Source organism: Perca flavescens, chromosome 16, assembly GCF_004354835.1.
Source record: "Perca flavescens isolate YP-PL-M2 chromosome 16, PFLA_1.0, whole genome shotgun sequence".
Classification (NCBI taxonomy): Eukaryota; Metazoa; Chordata; class Actinopteri; order Perciformes; family Percidae; genus Perca; species Perca flavescens.
In genome coordinates this window covers 17,514,099-17,532,075 of record NC_041346.1, presented here as the reverse complement: position 1 = coordinate 17,532,075, position 17,977 = coordinate 17,514,099, and the positions used below count along the sequence as shown (strand labels likewise).

General features: G+C 38.3%; 3 protein-coding genes across 3 annotated transcripts; all 3 read right to left on the bottom strand.

Annotated features, from left to right (window-relative positions):
* Positions 1-624: 624 nt before the first annotated feature.
* m17 (IL-6 subfamily cytokine M17) lies at positions 625-2,216 on the bottom strand. The gene is made up of 3 exons (XM_028602588.1): positions 2,111-2,216; positions 1,536-1,684; positions 625-1,381 (listed from the first exon to the last, which is right to left on the bottom strand). The coding sequence occupies exons 1-3, from the start codon at positions 2,163-2,165 to the stop codon at positions 932-934; spliced, it is 654 nt and encodes a 217-aa protein (XP_028458389.1). The 5' UTR covers positions 2,166-2,216; the 3' UTR covers positions 625-931.
* A 2,597-nt stretch (positions 2,217-4,813) lies between these two features.
* On the bottom strand, positions 4,814-13,821 carry taok3b (TAO kinase 3b). Its single transcript, XM_028601853.1, has 8 exons — positions 13,353-13,821; positions 12,307-12,543; positions 12,029-12,157; positions 11,690-11,893; positions 10,382-10,621; positions 9,520-9,732; positions 9,015-9,197; positions 4,814-6,649 (listed from the first exon to the last, which is right to left on the bottom strand). Exons 2-8 carry the CDS (start codon positions 12,490-12,492, stop codon positions 6,488-6,490), a joined length of 1,317 nt encoding a protein of 438 aa, XP_028457654.1. The 5' UTR covers positions 12,493-12,543; positions 13,353-13,821; the 3' UTR covers positions 4,814-6,487.
* A 2,737-nt stretch (positions 13,822-16,558) lies between these two features.
* On the bottom strand, positions 16,559-17,819 carry LOC114571305 (heat shock protein beta-1). Its single transcript, XM_028602193.1, has 3 exons — positions 17,378-17,819; positions 17,146-17,209; positions 16,559-16,989 (listed from the first exon to the last, which is right to left on the bottom strand). Exons 1-3 carry the CDS (start codon positions 17,766-17,768, stop codon positions 16,830-16,832), a joined length of 615 nt encoding a protein of 204 aa, XP_028457994.1. The 5' UTR covers positions 17,769-17,819; the 3' UTR covers positions 16,559-16,829.
* Positions 17,820-17,977: the final 158 nt, after the last annotated feature.

The following is a 17,977-nucleotide window of genomic DNA, read 5'->3' as shown; positions in this document are numbered from 1 at the left end:
AGGAAAGTTTAGTTAAGCATTACTTCATTCAAATATATATATTCGGTATCTTATTTTATAAATATATACGCTATAGATGACAAGTTTGTGTGCAGTGTCTGTTATTCATCTATTTATAAAAGGGGTTTTCTGCAGAATTTCAACTTCTCTTCTGTTTTCCCCATCCCACCCTTCACACACTTGCGTCTCCATCTATATGAGGATGCAAGAGTGCAAACAACACATACAGTTATCTGACCCACACACACCCACACCTTGTGACTGGCCAGACAGCCCGCCAGTTTCATGAAATCTTTCCTATCCAATACTGCCTTGTGTTGAACACATGCGTCATTCTGAGCTGATATCACACAGTCAGCGTCTCAGCAGCTTCCTGATTTTCTTTTAACCCCTCTTGATGGACTTATTCTGTGCACAACACAGCATATGATGCTTCCAGCACAAATTATACTTTTTTGTTTTGCACATACAATCTTTGTTTAAAGTAGAGAAACAGATATATTGTTACTCAAATTGAGTTTGTCGAATAAGAAGACACATTTAGTGCATGGAAATATGTGTTTGAGATTGTCCTTTTTCCAATCACTTCCATGTTGCTAAAATGTATGCAACCCCACTCAGAAATGAAGATCAAAAAGAAGAATCTTTTAATAATTATACAGCAAATAAGTTTATATCAACAAAGTAGAACATTACATATTATACAAATTAAATATACATAACTTTAATAGATATACATTCACACTCTTGATCAGCATTCCTCTTATCAGAAAATAAATATTAAATAACATAAATAGGCTTCATTACACTGATGTACCAGCCACCTTCATACTCAAATATCCTTTAAAGTCTTTATCAACCCAGTGATTGGAAGTGTTAATGAAAACTGACTGTGGCCAGCATTAGGTCATCCTCAGAAAAATGTGTTTATTTAGATCCTCCTTATGCACATTTTGTTTTTTTTTAGAGTCCTCAGTTCTTGAAAAACATTTAACAGGAACTCCTTGTAGGTCTTCAGGACCACACAGCCGTAGACTTTCTGCTGGAAGACGTTCTGAGGTGGAGGTAGTGTTGTCGGCCTTCCTGCTGGATCTAGTACAGGCAGGTTTGGGAAGAGGCTCTGATAGAGGCTGTTTATGAGTTCACCCAGGTCAATGCTGCGAGCCCTTACAATCTCAAGCTCGGTCAGCAGCGGGCTTGTGGATGACTGCAAGTCTGTCTGCTGATCGTACACCCGGTTGAAATGTAGGAGGAAGTCTTGGAGATGTGTGTAGATGCTCACTATCCTCTTTGAGTGCTCCATGCCGGAGATGTTAGGGTCAGGGATGTTGTTAACTGACACCTTGCAGAAAAGATCGGACATTTCTCCTTGAGAGGCTTTCTGAAAAATAAAGATCAGATACTAATTAAGCCACACATCTTAAAGAGGAACATGAATAGTCTGCATCTATGTCTAAAAAAGGTGGAGTACTGAACAAGCCGATGAGGATTTAACACAGCAAAATAAAATACAGCAGTTTTATGCCTATACTCACATATGTTTTGATTAGGTCGACAGATTCCTTCTGTATGAGTCTGCTTAGCTTAAGAGTCTGCTGCAGAGGATTCCCACACTGCTGGTTTCTGCTTGCTGCCACAGTTCTTGTTGAATCAACAGCCATAACCAGCAGGAGAGAGAGTAATGCTGCGGAGAAAGGAACTGGTCAGTTTAAGTTATCCTACATCCCAGCAGTGAGGGGAACTTCATGGTAAAGCCACAAGTGGAAGGCAGGAGTGATAAAAACAGACTTTTCACTTTACTTCAACCGGTGAAAAAAGAACACCAGAGGTCTGATATATTATCAGTTCAGACATTTTACAAAATCATATATTATAGTTAAAGTATGTTTAGATGCCAACAAACATTGTCAATCTCTTTAAACATTGGCAAGATTCTCCAAACTGTTAAAAAAAATAAGCTATGTTTAAAAGAACTGTGAAGCAGTAAAGTACAATCTGAAACTTCAGTCAGTTTCACAACAGCTGTAAGGCACCGAAAATAACCACAATAACGTGCATGTGGCAATAAAAGGTGCAACTTTTTTATATTTTAATAGAAAAGAAAACTTACTTGTTGCTTTTTCCATAAACTGTTGAAAATTCATAATCTTTACATGACCATTCATTCTCCACTCAGTATCACAGGCAAATTACACAGACTTGTCATAATCACACTCCTTTAAAACTTTTTTTAAAGACAGAAACCACACATTTGTCAGAGGAGGAAATGACGTGCACTTTGTGAGGCAACCAAATTTCCCAGAATTTCCTCCTTTTTTTCAGATGTGCATTTGTTTTTCTTTTTCCTCTGTATCTAATAAGTGGCTCATGCCCCAACATGCCTGGTCACAGAGCAGGCATTTAGGGATGTTGTATAATTAGGCCTTTTATTAAATGTGTGACCATCCAGTGTAGCACTGAGTATTGTTAATAGCACTTCCTTTTTATTCAGGCACAGAAAAATATACTAGAAATGTGATACGTGAATATCGCTTGAGGAAGATGAATCTGCTGACTGTTGAAAATTATGTCAGTCATGCATGGAATAATTTAACCCTAACCCTAAGGACTGAGGTCAGCCTATACCCTTTGACACAGTTCACCAACATATATTTTACCGCCCTCTAGAGAGTGTGGGTGAGAAGGTGAGAACTCTGTGCACTGTGGGAAGCTCACTTTTACTTTTTCACACCTGCTAAATTGCACAATGATGATGTTTTTTATGCACTTTCTACATAATAAGAGCAAATGTACCTTGAGGAACGTGTAAAGTTCCTTAAATTAAAGAGAAAGCATACAAATGTTCTTTGTGAAAACCTGCACAGTAATAATCTAATACCAAAATAGATGAATGTGGTTCTTCCCATGGCTTTACTGGCTTAAATATGACTTAAATCATTCATCAACAAACACACACACATGCACTTATTGGTGCCCACATGTAGTGTATAGAGTGTATAAAGTAGAATTGGGTCTGAAATAAATAAGATGTGTCATGTAAACAATCCCTGAAAAGTAGTCTAAGATCAACTTCTCATATTTACTTCTTCATCTTCTCTTGATTTTGATCGGGCTCTGTTTAATTTTGTCAGTATATAACCGCATTTGTGCAGCAAGCTGGCAAAGTCAGGACATGCATTTCTCAATCAGAAACTTTTACAAGTGCGTAAAAGGGAGGGTCTGCTTAGCTAAATTAAGCAATGTGTTAATGTCATCACACCGGTTGTCACACCAAAAAGCTTGACAGGCTGTGCTCACATTATCAGAGGATGAATTCATCATGACATAAGATAGTGTTGCATGCTCTAGTGATTTGTTTGGGTAGTATGTAAGGAGGGACCTAGAAGGATTATGTAAAATATGAAAATAACACAAACTGGGATTTTCATATCTTGTCTAATCTCATCTTCGTCACCACTAACTTCTAGAAATGATGGACACTCCCGCTTGGAGACACCCTATGATGTGTTAAGCCAGCTGTCTGCATCACAGGGTTAATGAGAGGCCAGACTGCAGACAGAAACAGCTCACTGAGAGCTGATCTGATCGCCACGTTATTTGGTAATAACGTCTTTGTTTCATGGGTCCACACTCGATGCTGCATTGCTGTTAAACCACTGACTACTTGAGAAAAGTCGGGGAACTCGACCCACCACAACACTGTCAGCACTACTGCAGGTAAAGGCTAACCACTATACTGCCATCCTCGGGGCTTTCCAGTTGCCCCAGGGGATAATAGAGGGGTTGTGGTGAGGCGGGCAATGGCTGCAGATGGTGCCGCAGACGTCGACAATTCAAGGAAACTACAGTCGGATTCCTGCCAACATATACAGTACAGGTATGCAAAAAAAGCCCCCAGTCAACACCCTAAATCAAGTTTACCCTGAAGTGTAAGGAAGCCTAGATAACAACAGACTCTGCAGTGTAACTTCCCTCTCACCTCATGTTCCCATTTCAGGGTTACAATAAACAGCATTTGATATACTGTAGGTCAAAGCGGTCACATCACACCAAAGAAAAGTAAAAGTGAGAAGTCTTCAACCACATAAGCAATCATTACGAGGAAATTCAACCACAAAGGATAAGAAATGCACTGTCATAAGATGCAGGATGTCGATTGAGACTGTTTTTTTTTCAACAGAATCTCTTTTATTTTGTCTTTGAACTGCACAGGAAATGGTGAATAAGGTTGTTTAGGAAAGTCCCCTTTATTCTAACTAAATACATCTTTTCTATTAACTTAAAATTCACACAAATTGTAAGGTTCATAACCATTCTGAAGCTCTCAGGCAAACCTTACTCAAGCACCCAATAGCACTTTTTTTATGGAACCATTTGTTCACAAGGCTTCAGTTATATGTGACCAGACAAAAGGCCTTACTGCATATGAGAAACTTTTTCATCAAATTTCAGAAAGTTTGTGAAAATGTAAAAGGCTGAAAAATCTAGTGAAGCCACGCAACTTCGGAACACACTCTGGTCAAACATAACCAATTAAGAATTTTAAGTTTCTACATGTAAAACAAGAGCATTTCAGTTATATTGCCATCAGAAATTGAATGTCATTATATTCCTCCATTTAAAATACTTTGTGAAATCAGGGGACATCTTCCACCTTTCAGCCCTGTGAGGAACATGACCGAACATTAATACAAGTTATGGCTCTGAAATGAAAAGAAACAAAACAAAACAGGTAAAGAAATACCTGTCAAACATAAATGGTTGCATTTAAGACCACCACATTAAACAGTGTTTAAAAAACCGACCCGTGATGAAATAGTATTTATTTTTTCATACATATACTTCATTTGTAGAGGGTTTCACTGCATGGGGTACTCTAAATAGGTCATGAGTGTTTGAAAAACTTAGTAGTGTTTTGACTCAGAGGGGGTTTCAAAATGCTTCATGTTTACATTTTGTAAAAATCAATAGTCTCTCCAAGACAAAAAACTACAAGGCTAAAAGTGGTATTAGAAATTAAGCACCAAACAATTATCTTTCCATTCAGTATAAATGGAAACATTGTGCAACCTGTTCAACGACCATAATGAACATGGCAAAAAATATGTAAATCTCATCATTAGACACTAATTACTCAAATGCAATCTGGACCCACATGTTGTGTTTGCTTTTGTTGAACCGTCAATCCGTAAAAGATCACCATACTGATATTATAAGAAGTCTGTGGTTCCATCCACCAGCATTTATACAATCTGAGTCTAGTGATTTGACTTAGCAATATATTGAGCTACTGTATGACCATATCTCTATATTATAAAACAAAAATGAAGCAAAATCTTTATCGTTAAGCTCTGTTATCTGTAATAGACCAGTGTCTCTGTATGTTCTAGCTATATTTTCATGTACAAATATTCATATCAAAAGTTATACAGCACAAGTCTCACCATTTTCCTTTACAAGAACTTTGATTAGTGAATAATAAATGATTCACAAGTTTAGATGAAACCAAAACAAAATGGTGCCGGCCTCAGTAAATAAAATATAGATATAACAAACGCTGAACTTAAATCTGCTTCAGGCACAACTTAAATAAAGGCATTTGTGAAATTATCATATCAAATATGGCGCTTATGTCCAGTATCCATAGGCTTAAAACAAAAAAACAAAAAATGCTTTTATTTACAAACAGCTAAAATCTCTGACAGATTCATGCTTCACTTCACAACCTGAATTTGTCCTTAAAGTGCATGCAATAATAAGCAGTTTTACCAAGTGGGATCTTGAATTGTGATAAGATAAACGGGTTGATCAAGCAAATTCCAATTGATCCTATATATCAAATAAAAGAAAAGGTAAGAACTGTTGCCTAGAAATGTGAGAGACCACAGTATACTGTATGCATAAGCACAATATGGAAGTATGACCAAAATAATAAATTAATAAACTCTGACTTTATCCAGTGACCCCATACAGTAATATTCACATTCAGAGCATAACATAAAACAAAATAAAACCAATAGAAAAGACAAAGCAGCTTAACACCACGGTGGAGTCCGCAGCTCACATTCCACAATGTCCTCCATGTAACACACACATTAAGCATCATACGAACATAATGGGTTTCTACATAACATATCAAAGTGCCAATTTTACTAAAAGTTCCTGATTTATTCAATTCATACCAAAAGGAGTGAATGGCATGGAGGAAAGAGTCTGTTATTTTTAACACATAAGTTTTGAGTTACACTAACTAGGTTTGATTTTTATTGACATGTTGTTGTAGATTTTTTTTGTTTTCCTTTCACCCTTCAAGTTTCACAAACGAAGTTCTCATTGCACGTAACACCTCGAATCAAAGATGCAATATCTAAGAGAGAAGAAAAGCAATAGAGAAAGTTATCCAGCTTTGTCACCATGGACGTGACAAACGGTTAAGTGGACGCAAAAAAGGGCAAGGATTTGTTGTCCTCTAAAGATAAATCCACTTTCATCTGTTGTCTTCTTTGGGGAAGTCCAGAGATTCCAGGCTTCTGAAGCCAAGGCTTCTACTTTCTGTGTCAAAAGCATTAATTTCTCTGTCCTGACGTTCCAACAAATGTTTGATCCTTTCGGTGCGCTCCTTCTGAAGTGCTGCCAGTTCCTCTTCAATCTGTAATCAAAAAACATGACGATAGTTATTTTATTATATGGACCCTAACTTTAAAGCATAACTCTCGCCAAAATGCAACCTAGGGTCTTTTTGTGAATGTACCCGAGTCAAACGGAAGCGTCACTTTTAAGATTTACCGTGTGCTGTAAATATTACTTCTTTATAGGGGGAAAGATGTGATGTTATGAGTACATTAGGTGAAGAACTGCATTACCCAGCATGCCACAGTAGTTAGGAGCATGCGCAGAAGCCCCGGGCAGCGGTCGTTGTATGTAGGCACTGAATGGTTGTTATGTGCAAGTTGTCATAGTAAATATGAAACTCAGCTATCACACCTCGTCTGCTTATTATCAAATAAAGAAAGATAACACATACCGTATTCTCGTTTTTTGGTCAAATGGCCTTTTGAATGGGAGTGGTAGGGGCACTTTTATGCTATCCTCAAAATAGCTATTTTTAAAACACTAAGTAGGCTCGACACAACTTTAAACTTTGCTCGATGTATCACCACGGGCTCTACACCTTAATGAAAGCGTTGAGAACATTGTTTGTGTACCCAGAGTTTACTAAAAAGAGAGCTTTTAAACAACTCACTGTAGCTCTTGTTGTTTCCGGCCGCTACCACCTCGGCAGTCAAAACGAGTCGATATCAAAACAAGTAGCCACAGATTTAGTATATCCCTTGTGAACCGGTGTAGTTAAGGTGTAGAGCCCCTGGTGATACTTCGAGCATAGTTTCATGTTGTCGAGCCTTCTTAGTGTTTTAAAAATAGCTATTTTGAGGCTAGCATAAAAGTGCCCCTACCACTCCCATTCAAAAGGCCATTTGACCGGAAAACGAGAATACGGTAAATCTTAAAAGTGGCGCTTCCGTCCTAAATATGCTTTTAAACAAAAGTTTTACTTGAGTACATTCACAAATAGACCCTAGGTTGCATTTTGGCGAGAGTTACGCTTTAAGCTGGTGTTTTGTCCTGCTAGAGATGGGGCTTTGCCGTCAGTAACCCCAACACTTTCAAAGTAAGATGACACAAAGCTACTCACCAGATTGATAGGAAATTTAGTGTAAATATTCATGGTTTGGTTCCTAAAGGATAAATCGTACTGTCAGTGGTGGCTTTCCTTACCTTTAGCACCACCTCAAAATCTGAAACAATTATTTAATAAGTCAATCAGAATGAAATTATTTTGCAACTATTTTAATTATCATTACATAAGTCATTTTTTCAGTAAAATTGTCAGACATTACCAAGTTCAGCTTCTTAAATGTATGGATTTGCTGCTCTTCTTTGTTCTACAGTATGTCAGTTTCCTTGCGCTTTAGGTGATTGGAAATCTTTTTTTTTTAAAACCATTTTCAGACATTTTATAGCTTAAACAATTAATCAATTAATCAAGAAAATAATCATCAAATGAATTGATAATAAAATTAATCTATCTCATGGACCAAAATGTCAGCTTTGCACACATGCTGAATCTAAGGAGGTTTACCATGCTCAACATCTTTATATTTCGCTTGTTAACACGCTAACATTTGCTAATCAGCACTAAACACAAAGTACAGCTGATTGGACAAATTCAGATTTTTAACCTGATGATGACATCATTCTTGAAGGAGACATAGATATATGTACCACATTTCATGACAATCCATCTTATAGTTCTTGAGATTTTTCAGTCCAAAGTAGTGGACCGACCCACCGACCAACATTGCCATCCCAAGAGCCATGCCTAAGGCTAAAGATATTTGAATAAAAAACTTGACTTTTAAATTATTATTATATCTTGTGCATACAGCACTGGGGTCTGTGGGACTCCTAACAATGAGGAAGTAAAGCCAATGTCAACCACAAATAAAGGCCTTTGATAATAACTAGCTTCCTCAAGCACCACTCCATGAACACAAGTTTTACATTGAAGAATTTATAGATTTTTTTTTGCCTGTTTGAAATCCCCAATTTCTTGTGCACTGCAGCCATTTTTACTAACTCTACTGTTGACCTGAGAAAGGCTGCAGAGTCACCAGCCACTTATTTTCACCTGCTAGCGATGAGCTTCAGGGCGAGTAACACATCACCCCCAACTGTGCAATTCCAACAGGAATTTGTGGAATCCACACTGCCTTCCCAACTGCAAACTTGCATGTCCAGGAAAACCAGAGGTAACTGAACCCAACGTGTCCCCCCGTATTTGTGGTCACTAGCAGTGCACTAAATTGTAAAAAGAAAAATCCCAACAAAACTGCTGCCAACATATAAGGTGCATCTCTGGACATGTATCCATCCTGAGGTCATTTCTTTATACAATAAGGTATCAAGCTGCATTCATTTGAAGTATTTTATAATGGCTTCGATCTTAAACCTACCTTCTGTTCAAGGTGTGCCCTGCGTATGGAGACCTTCTGCTCAAGTTTCTGCTGCTCTCGCTCGTGTTGGGTCTCCATCTGTGACTTGGTTTTTCTCTGGTAGGCATCCAGGAGCTCCATCTCTTGCTTCAGCTGCTGCTTCAGAGCTTGGCACTCTATTTCCTGCTCTGCGTCTAGTCGCATCTAGAGACCCAGCGAGACAGAGGTAGTTACAAACACATTAACAACAAGCATAGGTTGGACCTCATTTATCGAACTACAGGCCAACAATCTTTGAGAAAGATGTACGAAAGAACATTAAACAGAGCTCAAAACATTCAAATGTTTGATAAAGTTGGTGGTTGATGCACATATATTGTGACTGTTAGTAAGTCTGAGGTGAAGAGCAAACAAATGTGTTGTACAAATATATATATATATATATATATATATATATAAAAACATACAAATGATGAATGAGGCCCACTTCCGCTATTCATGAAAAGATGCTTCAGGAGCCTCGTACCGCTTGTGAAGCCATCATCTCGTTAATGCTCTGCTCATACTGCTCAGCCAGTATGGCCAGCTTGCGTGTCTGCTCCTCTTTTAGGTTCTTAAGGATGTTCTTATGGTCGCCTTTAGGAGAGACCTCCAGCTGATGGTTCCTAAGAGCTTTGTACTGCTTGTTCTGAACTTTGCAAGTATCCTGGAATTGTTTCTTGATCTGCATCTCAAGCGCCTACAGAGGGTTAAAAGAGAAATAAATGTTAGTGTCCTGTTCTTTCATGTTACATTCAGATGAACACAATCAAAAGTCATTCAATTATGGCAAAACATGGTTTTAGTAACTGGTTTAATTTGACTTTAACATGGATGCAAAATAGTTAGCTATATGACTTGCAGTATCTCTCTTTATTTAACTGACAACTAAGGTATAAATAAAAAATAAAATGTTTCACAGTATCCCTGAACATTTCAGTTTGCATACAGAAAGTGAGCCTTCACCTCAACATTGTAGGTGTAGCAAACTAAACTGCCAATAGATAAAGGGATGAGAAAAGATATTTGTGAAAGATATAGAAATATTTTGGAAGAAGCAGTTGTCATGGCAACATTATTAATGTTTGTTTTCTACAGACTTTTAAAGGGCAATTTAGAATAACAGGTCCAATTTTAGGCAAACTGAATGTCAGAAGTGCAGAATAGTGGAGGTGACAGATGTACAGTACCTGCAGAGCCTTCATATCAAACCAATTATGTAATCCTCCTGTCATGAAACATGTCATGTCACTTTGTATAAACTAACTTTTAAAACCTCTTGAAATAAAGTTTTCTGGATATCAACTCACTAAATAACCACATAGCAGCAAAGAGAAAGTTCCAGCCACCTTGAGGTTTCTGGGCTGTTGCCGCTGCTCCAGAGTGTGTTTCCTGTGTAGTTCTCTCTGCCGCCGGCCGTTGTACTCCTCCTGGTTTTCGAGCTCTGTCTGGTGCTGCATCCGCATGAGTTCAATACGCAGCTTCTGCAACATCTGCAGCTGTCTGCGCTCCATGTCCTGGGTGGACTCGTCCTGCCGGATCATCAGAGCATGTTCCATCTCCTTCTGGGTCCTCTTCTTGTTCAGCTCCTGGGACAACACGTTTGATGTAATGTCGTATTTAATGACAACATCCACAGATTCAGCTTTCCAAACATTCTGTAGGGTTTATTGATTTAATTGTGAACACTAAAAGAAACACAAATTACCAGAGCTGTTTATCTTAGCACTATGTTTCTACATGTGAGCACTGCATTGCATATAGTTTCTTATTAAAGCAAAGCACTTGACTGCTTCCACTGGTTAATTTTGGTGCCTCTCAATATTCAGTGTTAGGTCCAATTCTTTTATGTTTCTTTTTGCTGATATATTTCATAAATGCAGTGTCTTCGATACACTTATGTAGATGATGACAACTTAACATAATCAACATAGGGTTTCCCAAAGAGGTGGTAAGTCACCCAGATTGTAACTCGTCTCATGATCAATTCAATTAGAAAATGACAGCCTAAACAATAGCAACACTAAATATAATAATTTTAGCATGTAATTGTTAGCTATAAAACACAGTGTGAAAATGCAAAATTATGCATTCTAATTGTCAATGGGCAAACCCTTCATTCAATTTCACCTCAAAGTGTCAAAATGTTTTATAGGGTTGGAATAAGTTATTTTGTTAAGCATAACGTGGCTTACTCTGAAGGCCACCATGTTTACTGCCTTGTTAAAACCCACTGTGGAAATGTAGATTTGCAAAAAGTAAAAATCCCACATCTTTGTTGGTTCCAGGTTCCCAATTTCTGTTTCATGTCATAAAAATGTATATATATATATATAATTGAATAACCTTTGGATTTTTGGAAAGTTGGTCAGAGTAGCAGTTTGAAGAAATCCCTTCAGGGTGCATAAGTTATTCATTGATTTATTAAACAATAATCAACAAATGATTCCTAATGAAAACTATTGACTGTATTCTTATCCCTGACGTGTATAATGTCTTATCCTTGACATTTAGTTTCACTGGCAATGATCATTTCACAAAATAGTCTTGTGTCCAAACATCTTCTGAAAACAGTTGTATCCAAAATTGGGATATTTCATTTTGATATTGTCTGCACATTTCACATTATGTTATGTAATGTCAGGAAATCACATTACCTCTCTCAGTTGCTCCTGTTCAAACTCATGCTTCCTGACCAGACTCCGGCGTTTGAGGGCCCTGCAGCTCCTATCGTAGACTAGCCTCTGCTGGGCTAGCAGATGAGCTTCCTCCTCAGCCTGAGAGCGCTGTATTGTTTCTTTGTGCCTGGACAGACGCTCCTGCTTCTCCTCCTTGGGTGTACAAGGGTCTTCATCCATCTCCTAGACAGACACAAATAAAAAACACATTGGAAGGAGTGTGAATTATCTGAAGACAATCTCAACGATAACAAGTTTCATATTGATCAGATATATAATATATGAGATCATAAACTTTGCATTGTTCATGATATTTACTTCTTTGATCTTGTCTTTGCAAAGCCTGTACTCCTTTTTCTGATTCTCTAAGAAATTAGTTAGCTCTTTCTTTTGCTGAGCAACAATCTGTTGCTGGATCCTCCTCTCTTCAGCTGCAACTGACTTCATCTGTGAAGAGACATTAACATTTTTTAATTAACACCCTTTATTGATCTCTTAACTGTTAAACATGCCAATGACCCAAGTTTGGCATGAAGTGAATTAAATTGCTCTGTAGTTTCCACTTCATTTATAAATAGCACCTATTGAGGCTGTACCTCTTTGTCTGTCTGTGCAGCGTGGCGTTTGGCCAGTCTTTCCAGCTCAATGTAAGTGTTGTTCGCATGTGTCTCTAATTCCTTCTGCAACCGGAGCCTATGCTCATCCATCTCGGCCTTTAGCCTGTTCTCCAGGGCGATCAGCTGTTTCTGGTGCTGCCGCCGCATGCGCTTATACCCAGACATCTGCTCCCGCAGCTCGAAGTCCTGCTCATGCTCCTGGATCTACCTGATGACCTAGACAGAGGGACACAGGAAGCAGGAAGTAAAAGAAACAGAGCAGGCTGTGTGAACAACTGCCATGGTGGAGACAGGAGGAAAAAGATGACAGACAGCTGGTAAGTAAGAGGCTAGGGCCTAAAAACAGAACAAACTGGAAAGTAATTAGTTTGCAGATTACCACACATCCACAATAACCCAAGAACTTGATAAGGGTTGATACAGAAGTCTGACAATCCTTTATGGTTTATGGTATCAATGCCTTTCAGCATCAGACAGTGTCACAGAAAAAAGACGTGAAGTTCATCAATATACAGATGCCCTGCTATTTAATCCCATCCATACTCTTAATTACAATTGACTCTGATTACTAAAAAGCAACATGAATTAATCCATCAATCACTTCAGCACCAAACGTGACATTCATATGATGCCAGGCTCAAGAACAAGCTGTAAAATGCCTATTAAGACAGGCATGAGAGAAGATGTGGAAATGCACCATTTACAATCTAACAAAAACTAAATATCATTGTTAGTAGACATCAGGCAGAGATTTGTATGGAATACATATACATGCAGTGCACACACATAAAAGCAGAGGCAGAGAGGGAAGCTGAGGATGGAAAAAAATGACATCCATTAACAGGATCTGGTTGCCATGACTACAGATGTACAGCTGAGAACACAGACACCCCTTCCCTCCCCTCCTCACCCCCCACCCCCCGACCCCCCCGCCGCCAGCACGCATACACGCACACATACACTAACACACGCGCGAGCACACACGAGCTTTTTTTATGCAAACGAAGAGAGAGAGAGCTGCGTACCAAAGATGCTGATTTGATGGTGGAAATGTGTTCACAGATCTTGCAGTCGAGAGACCGGCTCTTGTGAGAAGTAGGCCGCAGCTCTGGCCTGGTGTCCCTGTGCACAGCCTCATCCCTCACGCAAGCATGGTCCTGCAGGGGGGGAGGAAAAGGAGGAGATAGTGGGGCTGGGGGCTTCCCAGGCCCTCCGCACTCGCTGTTTCTGCTAGAGCTGCTATTATTGCCGAATCTCCCTGAATGCAGCACACATCCAGCTTTAAATGCATCCTTCCCCTACTTGTTTCCCCGCTACTGTCTGCAAGTTCTTCCTAAGAGAGAAAAGGGCATTGCCAAACAATTGCAGGCACCACCGAGAAGGCAGCTACTGGATGTAGTCGTTTTTTTCTTGCGTCCCCCTCTTCTCAAAGAGGAGAGGAACCAAATGGCTCCGGTGGATAAGGGTGAATTATGCAATGCCTACCATTGATAATCGGAGAAAGATAGCACAGGGATGTATTTTACTGCCACTCTTCTTTTCCGTTTCAAAATGCAAGAAATGTTTGGGAGGAAAAATACTTTTCCTGTGTTCCAATGATCGCATGTGGTACCATAATGAAAAATATTTGAATCAGATAAGGCACATCCAAACATGGTTTTCCCTCGAATATTTCGCTTGATGATCCGTTTGTATTCCACTCGAATTTCTGTCCTACATTTACAGCGCACTTGGTCATGGTAGGTGGTTCTGGTGCCTTCTATTCATCTCTTTCCTCAGTCCCTCTTTCTACACTCCCCCTTCCTTTAAAGAGACAACGCAATACTACAGGCACTTCTCAACCAGCTTAAAATAATTTCACATTAGGTTCTATTACAGGATTATCTTTTAGAATTGAAAACTAATATAGTAAGAAAAATGCCCACTTATATGGATAGCATAGTAAGTCAGTATTTATTTAAAAACAAAATGAAAGTTGCATGTCATTTTACATTTCACCAAATCCACTCCTATTTGATTATAGTATAATATTTAAAAAGAAAAATAGAACAGCATTATGATACCTTTTATTAAAAAAAGTTTTTTATTTTAAGTTTTCTTTTCAACACTTCTCTTCCTTTTATCAGAAATAGAGATGGGGAAAAAAAAAACATATTGATGTAACACTGAGATTAAACTTTTTTTTTCCTCTGTGGACTATGAACATAAGGCTACTTGTATTTTGGAGAAATAATGGATAGAAGATACTTTTATTCTTATATGTTATATGCTACTTTTGTGATTCATTACTTCATGTGACTGTTGGAGAGCAACAGAGACAAACATTTGAATGCAATCTGTGTGACTCTCTCCATGGTGCTGAATATATCACACGCATGTTAAGAGTCTGTTGGCCAAAGCTTACCTTATTGTCTGGGACGATTTCAAGATGTGTTAAACTCTTCATTTATCCAAACACTAGACACACTATCAGTTTAGATGAAGATGTAGACCAGGAAGGAAAGAAGGAAAAGTAACTTTTGTTTGCAAAAACTTTAATCCCAAATTAATCTAAAGTGGGGTTTTCCCACCCTGCTCACTTGAATCTTGATCAACAACAAACCAAGGTAAGAGCGGGGTCATTTCACCACTGTAGGCTTGAATTCATCAAAAGGACAAATTCTAATGAAATATGATAATTAATACAATAAGCCACAAACGATTACTGTGAAAAACTATATGGTAGCATCACTTATGGTAGCATACGTTTTTCTAGTGTCAGTTTGAAGATGCATTTATCTTTGGTCATAGATGCTTCTCTTCTAGATCTACAGTAACCTCCATCTCCTACCATTTTTCTTTTTGAAATACTCGAAGAAGCGAGTGGACTGCCACTCTTCTGTTTTCTATTGGCACTTAATTTTTCATCCTTTACTGTATACTAAAATTAAGTTAAACCACTATGTGCTACTTCATCAAATTGGTTGGGTAATCAACACACCAAGACAAAACAATCACCAGAATCAGTTATATTTGTAATGTGTATATATTTCAAACTAAATGCTCTCTTTTTCACTCTACCTTCTGTATTCTCAACAATTATTACCAACATTGCATTAATACATGACATGTTGACATACAGTACAAATACAGGAACTCAGTTATGTTACCATGTAATACCTTGTTCAAGCAGTAGATGTCCCTGTTTACTTTTGAGTGGCCATCACATCAGCTGAGCACCTGGCTTTTACTCTTGAGCCTTTTAGCCTTTACATTAAATTAAGTATATTGCACTTGCATGAAGCTGAGACATTAATGTGTAATTTCCTAGTAGCCAAACATTCATTTCATCCAGCTTTAGGCTGCTGAACATTTGCTTTAAAGTTTGGCTTTGCATGTCTTGTGGAAGATCACATTTGACCACATTGAATTTAAATCACAAATAAACATTTTGGTGCAATAGACAGTATGGTGTTTGAGAAAATGTGTTCAAAGCAGATCTTTTAGGAAATTAATATGGTGTAATAAACCTAAAACTAATTAGGATGGATAAGCTTCTCTCCGTCAAGGTCTTTAAGAGAAACTGTTGATGAAGGTCTACACTAATGAATAAAATGAGTTTAAATACTAAAGACAAACTGTCTCTCAAAGAGGACATAAGACAATGTCCAAATATTACACTAAATAGGACTTTGGTGCCCTCTTGTGGGCCATTTGACATTGATTTTAGGAATGCCATGAGAATAGAGCAATGGATGAATACTCAATACAGAACTGGTTCCTATTAATCCTATAATCTGATAACAAATGCATCAGTAATGAAGGACGCTAAAGGAGAAAATTACATTGTTTTTTAATTTATATAGCAGAAGCTAATACATTTGTTAAATATTATATATCAGGACATGCTCATTAGGCTGGTTATTCAATACAGCAATGTACACCTTTAGGACAAACACACAGCAGTACACAGTTGCAGTATTTCTCTTCATCAAAAGCAAAACAAATTTCAACCAAATGATGTATTAATCATCTTGCCATGTTATACAGAAGCACAATTTAATATACGTACCTGTTTGTCATTAAAGAAATAAACTGTTTAGATATAAATAATCCAGTCCACTGTCCATTCTTGGCCAGTATTGTCAGCCATAATCTCCACAGTCCCTTAGGTCATGTGAGGTCACAACTACAGTATATTGTTAGGAATACAAGGAATTAATTTAGCTTGTCAGCACTTATAAAAATAAGTGCTGACAAGCTAAATTAATTCCTTATTTTCAGTTATGTGTTCAGTTATATACTTGGTTATGTGTTATATTGATGAGTCTGCATTTTAAGTAATTGTGACATGGTATTGTGGTGTATGACTGGTGACAATGCATTACAGTATTAGTATCTCATAGCAGGAACACAAGCTAGTTGTTACAGTAAATAACAAACTTGTTCATGCCCATACCATAAAGGTTGCTACAGACAACTTGCTGCATCTGATTGTAGTTTTAAAGTCTTGCTTACTGGTCTCACTTTTCACCATCCTGCGTCTGTCTGATCTGTACAGGTATGACAATCTCATTCGCTGGGATGCTGATGGATGTCCCGGGGGCAGGGGCCTCTACGGAAAGAACTCCATCACCAGACAGAGAAGAACTGATGTGCTGCGAGTCCACCCCCTGTGGAAGTCTTAAATAAATAAAGAGTAAGTTTATGTTGACCTTTTGCCTTTTAAATGTTTCACCATGTGTTTGCATTACTAAGACTGTTACTACACATTACATTTTTACTGATTTTCAGCGAGATCATTTTTCAAAATTCCTTCCATTCTCAGAGACAACTTACTTGTATTTCCGGGTGAAGCACCTTGACACCGAGCCATGCTCATCCTGCTTTTCTTCATGATTTCCTTGTAATAAAAATCAGACATAATAAAAACAAGCAGTGTCAAGAAAACAATGTTAAAGATAAGGCACAAATTGATTAGATCTAGGTCTGTCTATGTAGTACCTTTACAACTTATTACAATGCTTTTACTTAAGTTTTTCACGTCTCACTAATAGCTTGTGCAGAGTACCTGATATTTGCAAATAACCCTCCTTGGTTGTGATTGTAATTTCCTCAGGCGAAAAGTGATTGACGTCCAGGTTAATCTTCCAGCTGTCCTGCCCTGTTCGGATCTCTGACACTCCACTTGTCAGTTGTCTCAGACCCTTTTGGTTCAACGCTGCAGGGTGCTGACCAATGAATGGAGGCAGAAGGGGAGTTTGTGTGTACCCTGGCCAGGAGAAAGATGCTAGTCTCCTCTTTGACCACTCTATCCAGTCCAGATCACTGGGTTCCAGGAATGGAGGGAGTCCAAAATCCTGCGCAAAGATTCGGCTCGGCTGCGTCCAGTTTGGGAAAGGATCCCAGCTTACATCTCGGCGGAAAATGGGACGGGATAATATTTTATTTTGTTCCCCCATATCCTAGAAAATAAGCTCAGAATGAAGGGAAATTATGTTGAAACTGCAAAAGACTGTAGCTCCACCCTAACAAACAAAGTCTAGATTGATGACCTGGACACTAAGCAATGGTCAGCTGTATTTTTATTCTCAACAGAAAGTGAGCAGGAGGTCTGAGGTAAAGGCTGCTTTGGCATCTGTAATGCTCTACTCACACACTTTATATACCC

Bases quoted from the DNA above. Each gene is read 5' to 3' on its own strand.
- m17 (XM_028602588.1), bottom strand. From the start codon at position 2,165: ATGAATGGTCATGTAAAGATTATGAATTTTCAACAGTTTATGGAAAAA. The intron at 1,685-2,110 runs GTAAGTTTTCTT...CTTTCTCCGCAG, and splicing joins GTTTATGGAAAAAGCAACAA to CATTACTCTCTCTCCTGCTG. The intron at 1,382-1,535 runs GTGAGTATAGGC...TTTATTTTTCAG, and splicing joins TCGACCTAATCAAAACATAT to AAAGCCTCTCAAGGAGAAAT.
- taok3b (XM_028601853.1), bottom strand. From the start codon at position 12,492: ATGTCTGGGTATAAGCGCATGCGGCGGCAGCACCAGAAACAGCTGATC. The intron at 11,894-12,028 runs GTAAATATCATG...GTGTCTGTCTAG, and splicing joins GCAAAGACAAGATCAAAGAA to GAGATGGATGAAGACCCTTG. The intron at 9,198-9,519 runs GTACGAGGCTCC...CTGGGTCTCTAG, and splicing joins AGATGATGGCTTCACAAGCG to ATGCGACTAGACGCAGAGCA.
- LOC114571305 (XM_028602193.1), bottom strand. From the start codon at position 17,768: ATGGGGGAACAAAATAAAATATTATCCCGTCCCATTTTCCGCCGAGAT. The intron at 17,210-17,377 runs GTACTCTGCACA...TTTTATTACAAG, and splicing joins GGGTTATTTGCAAATATCAG to GAAATCATGAAGAAAAGCAG. The intron at 16,990-17,145 runs GTAAGTTGTCTC...TATTTATTTAAG, and splicing joins TGCTTCACCCGGAAATACAA to ACTTCCACAGGGGGTGGACT.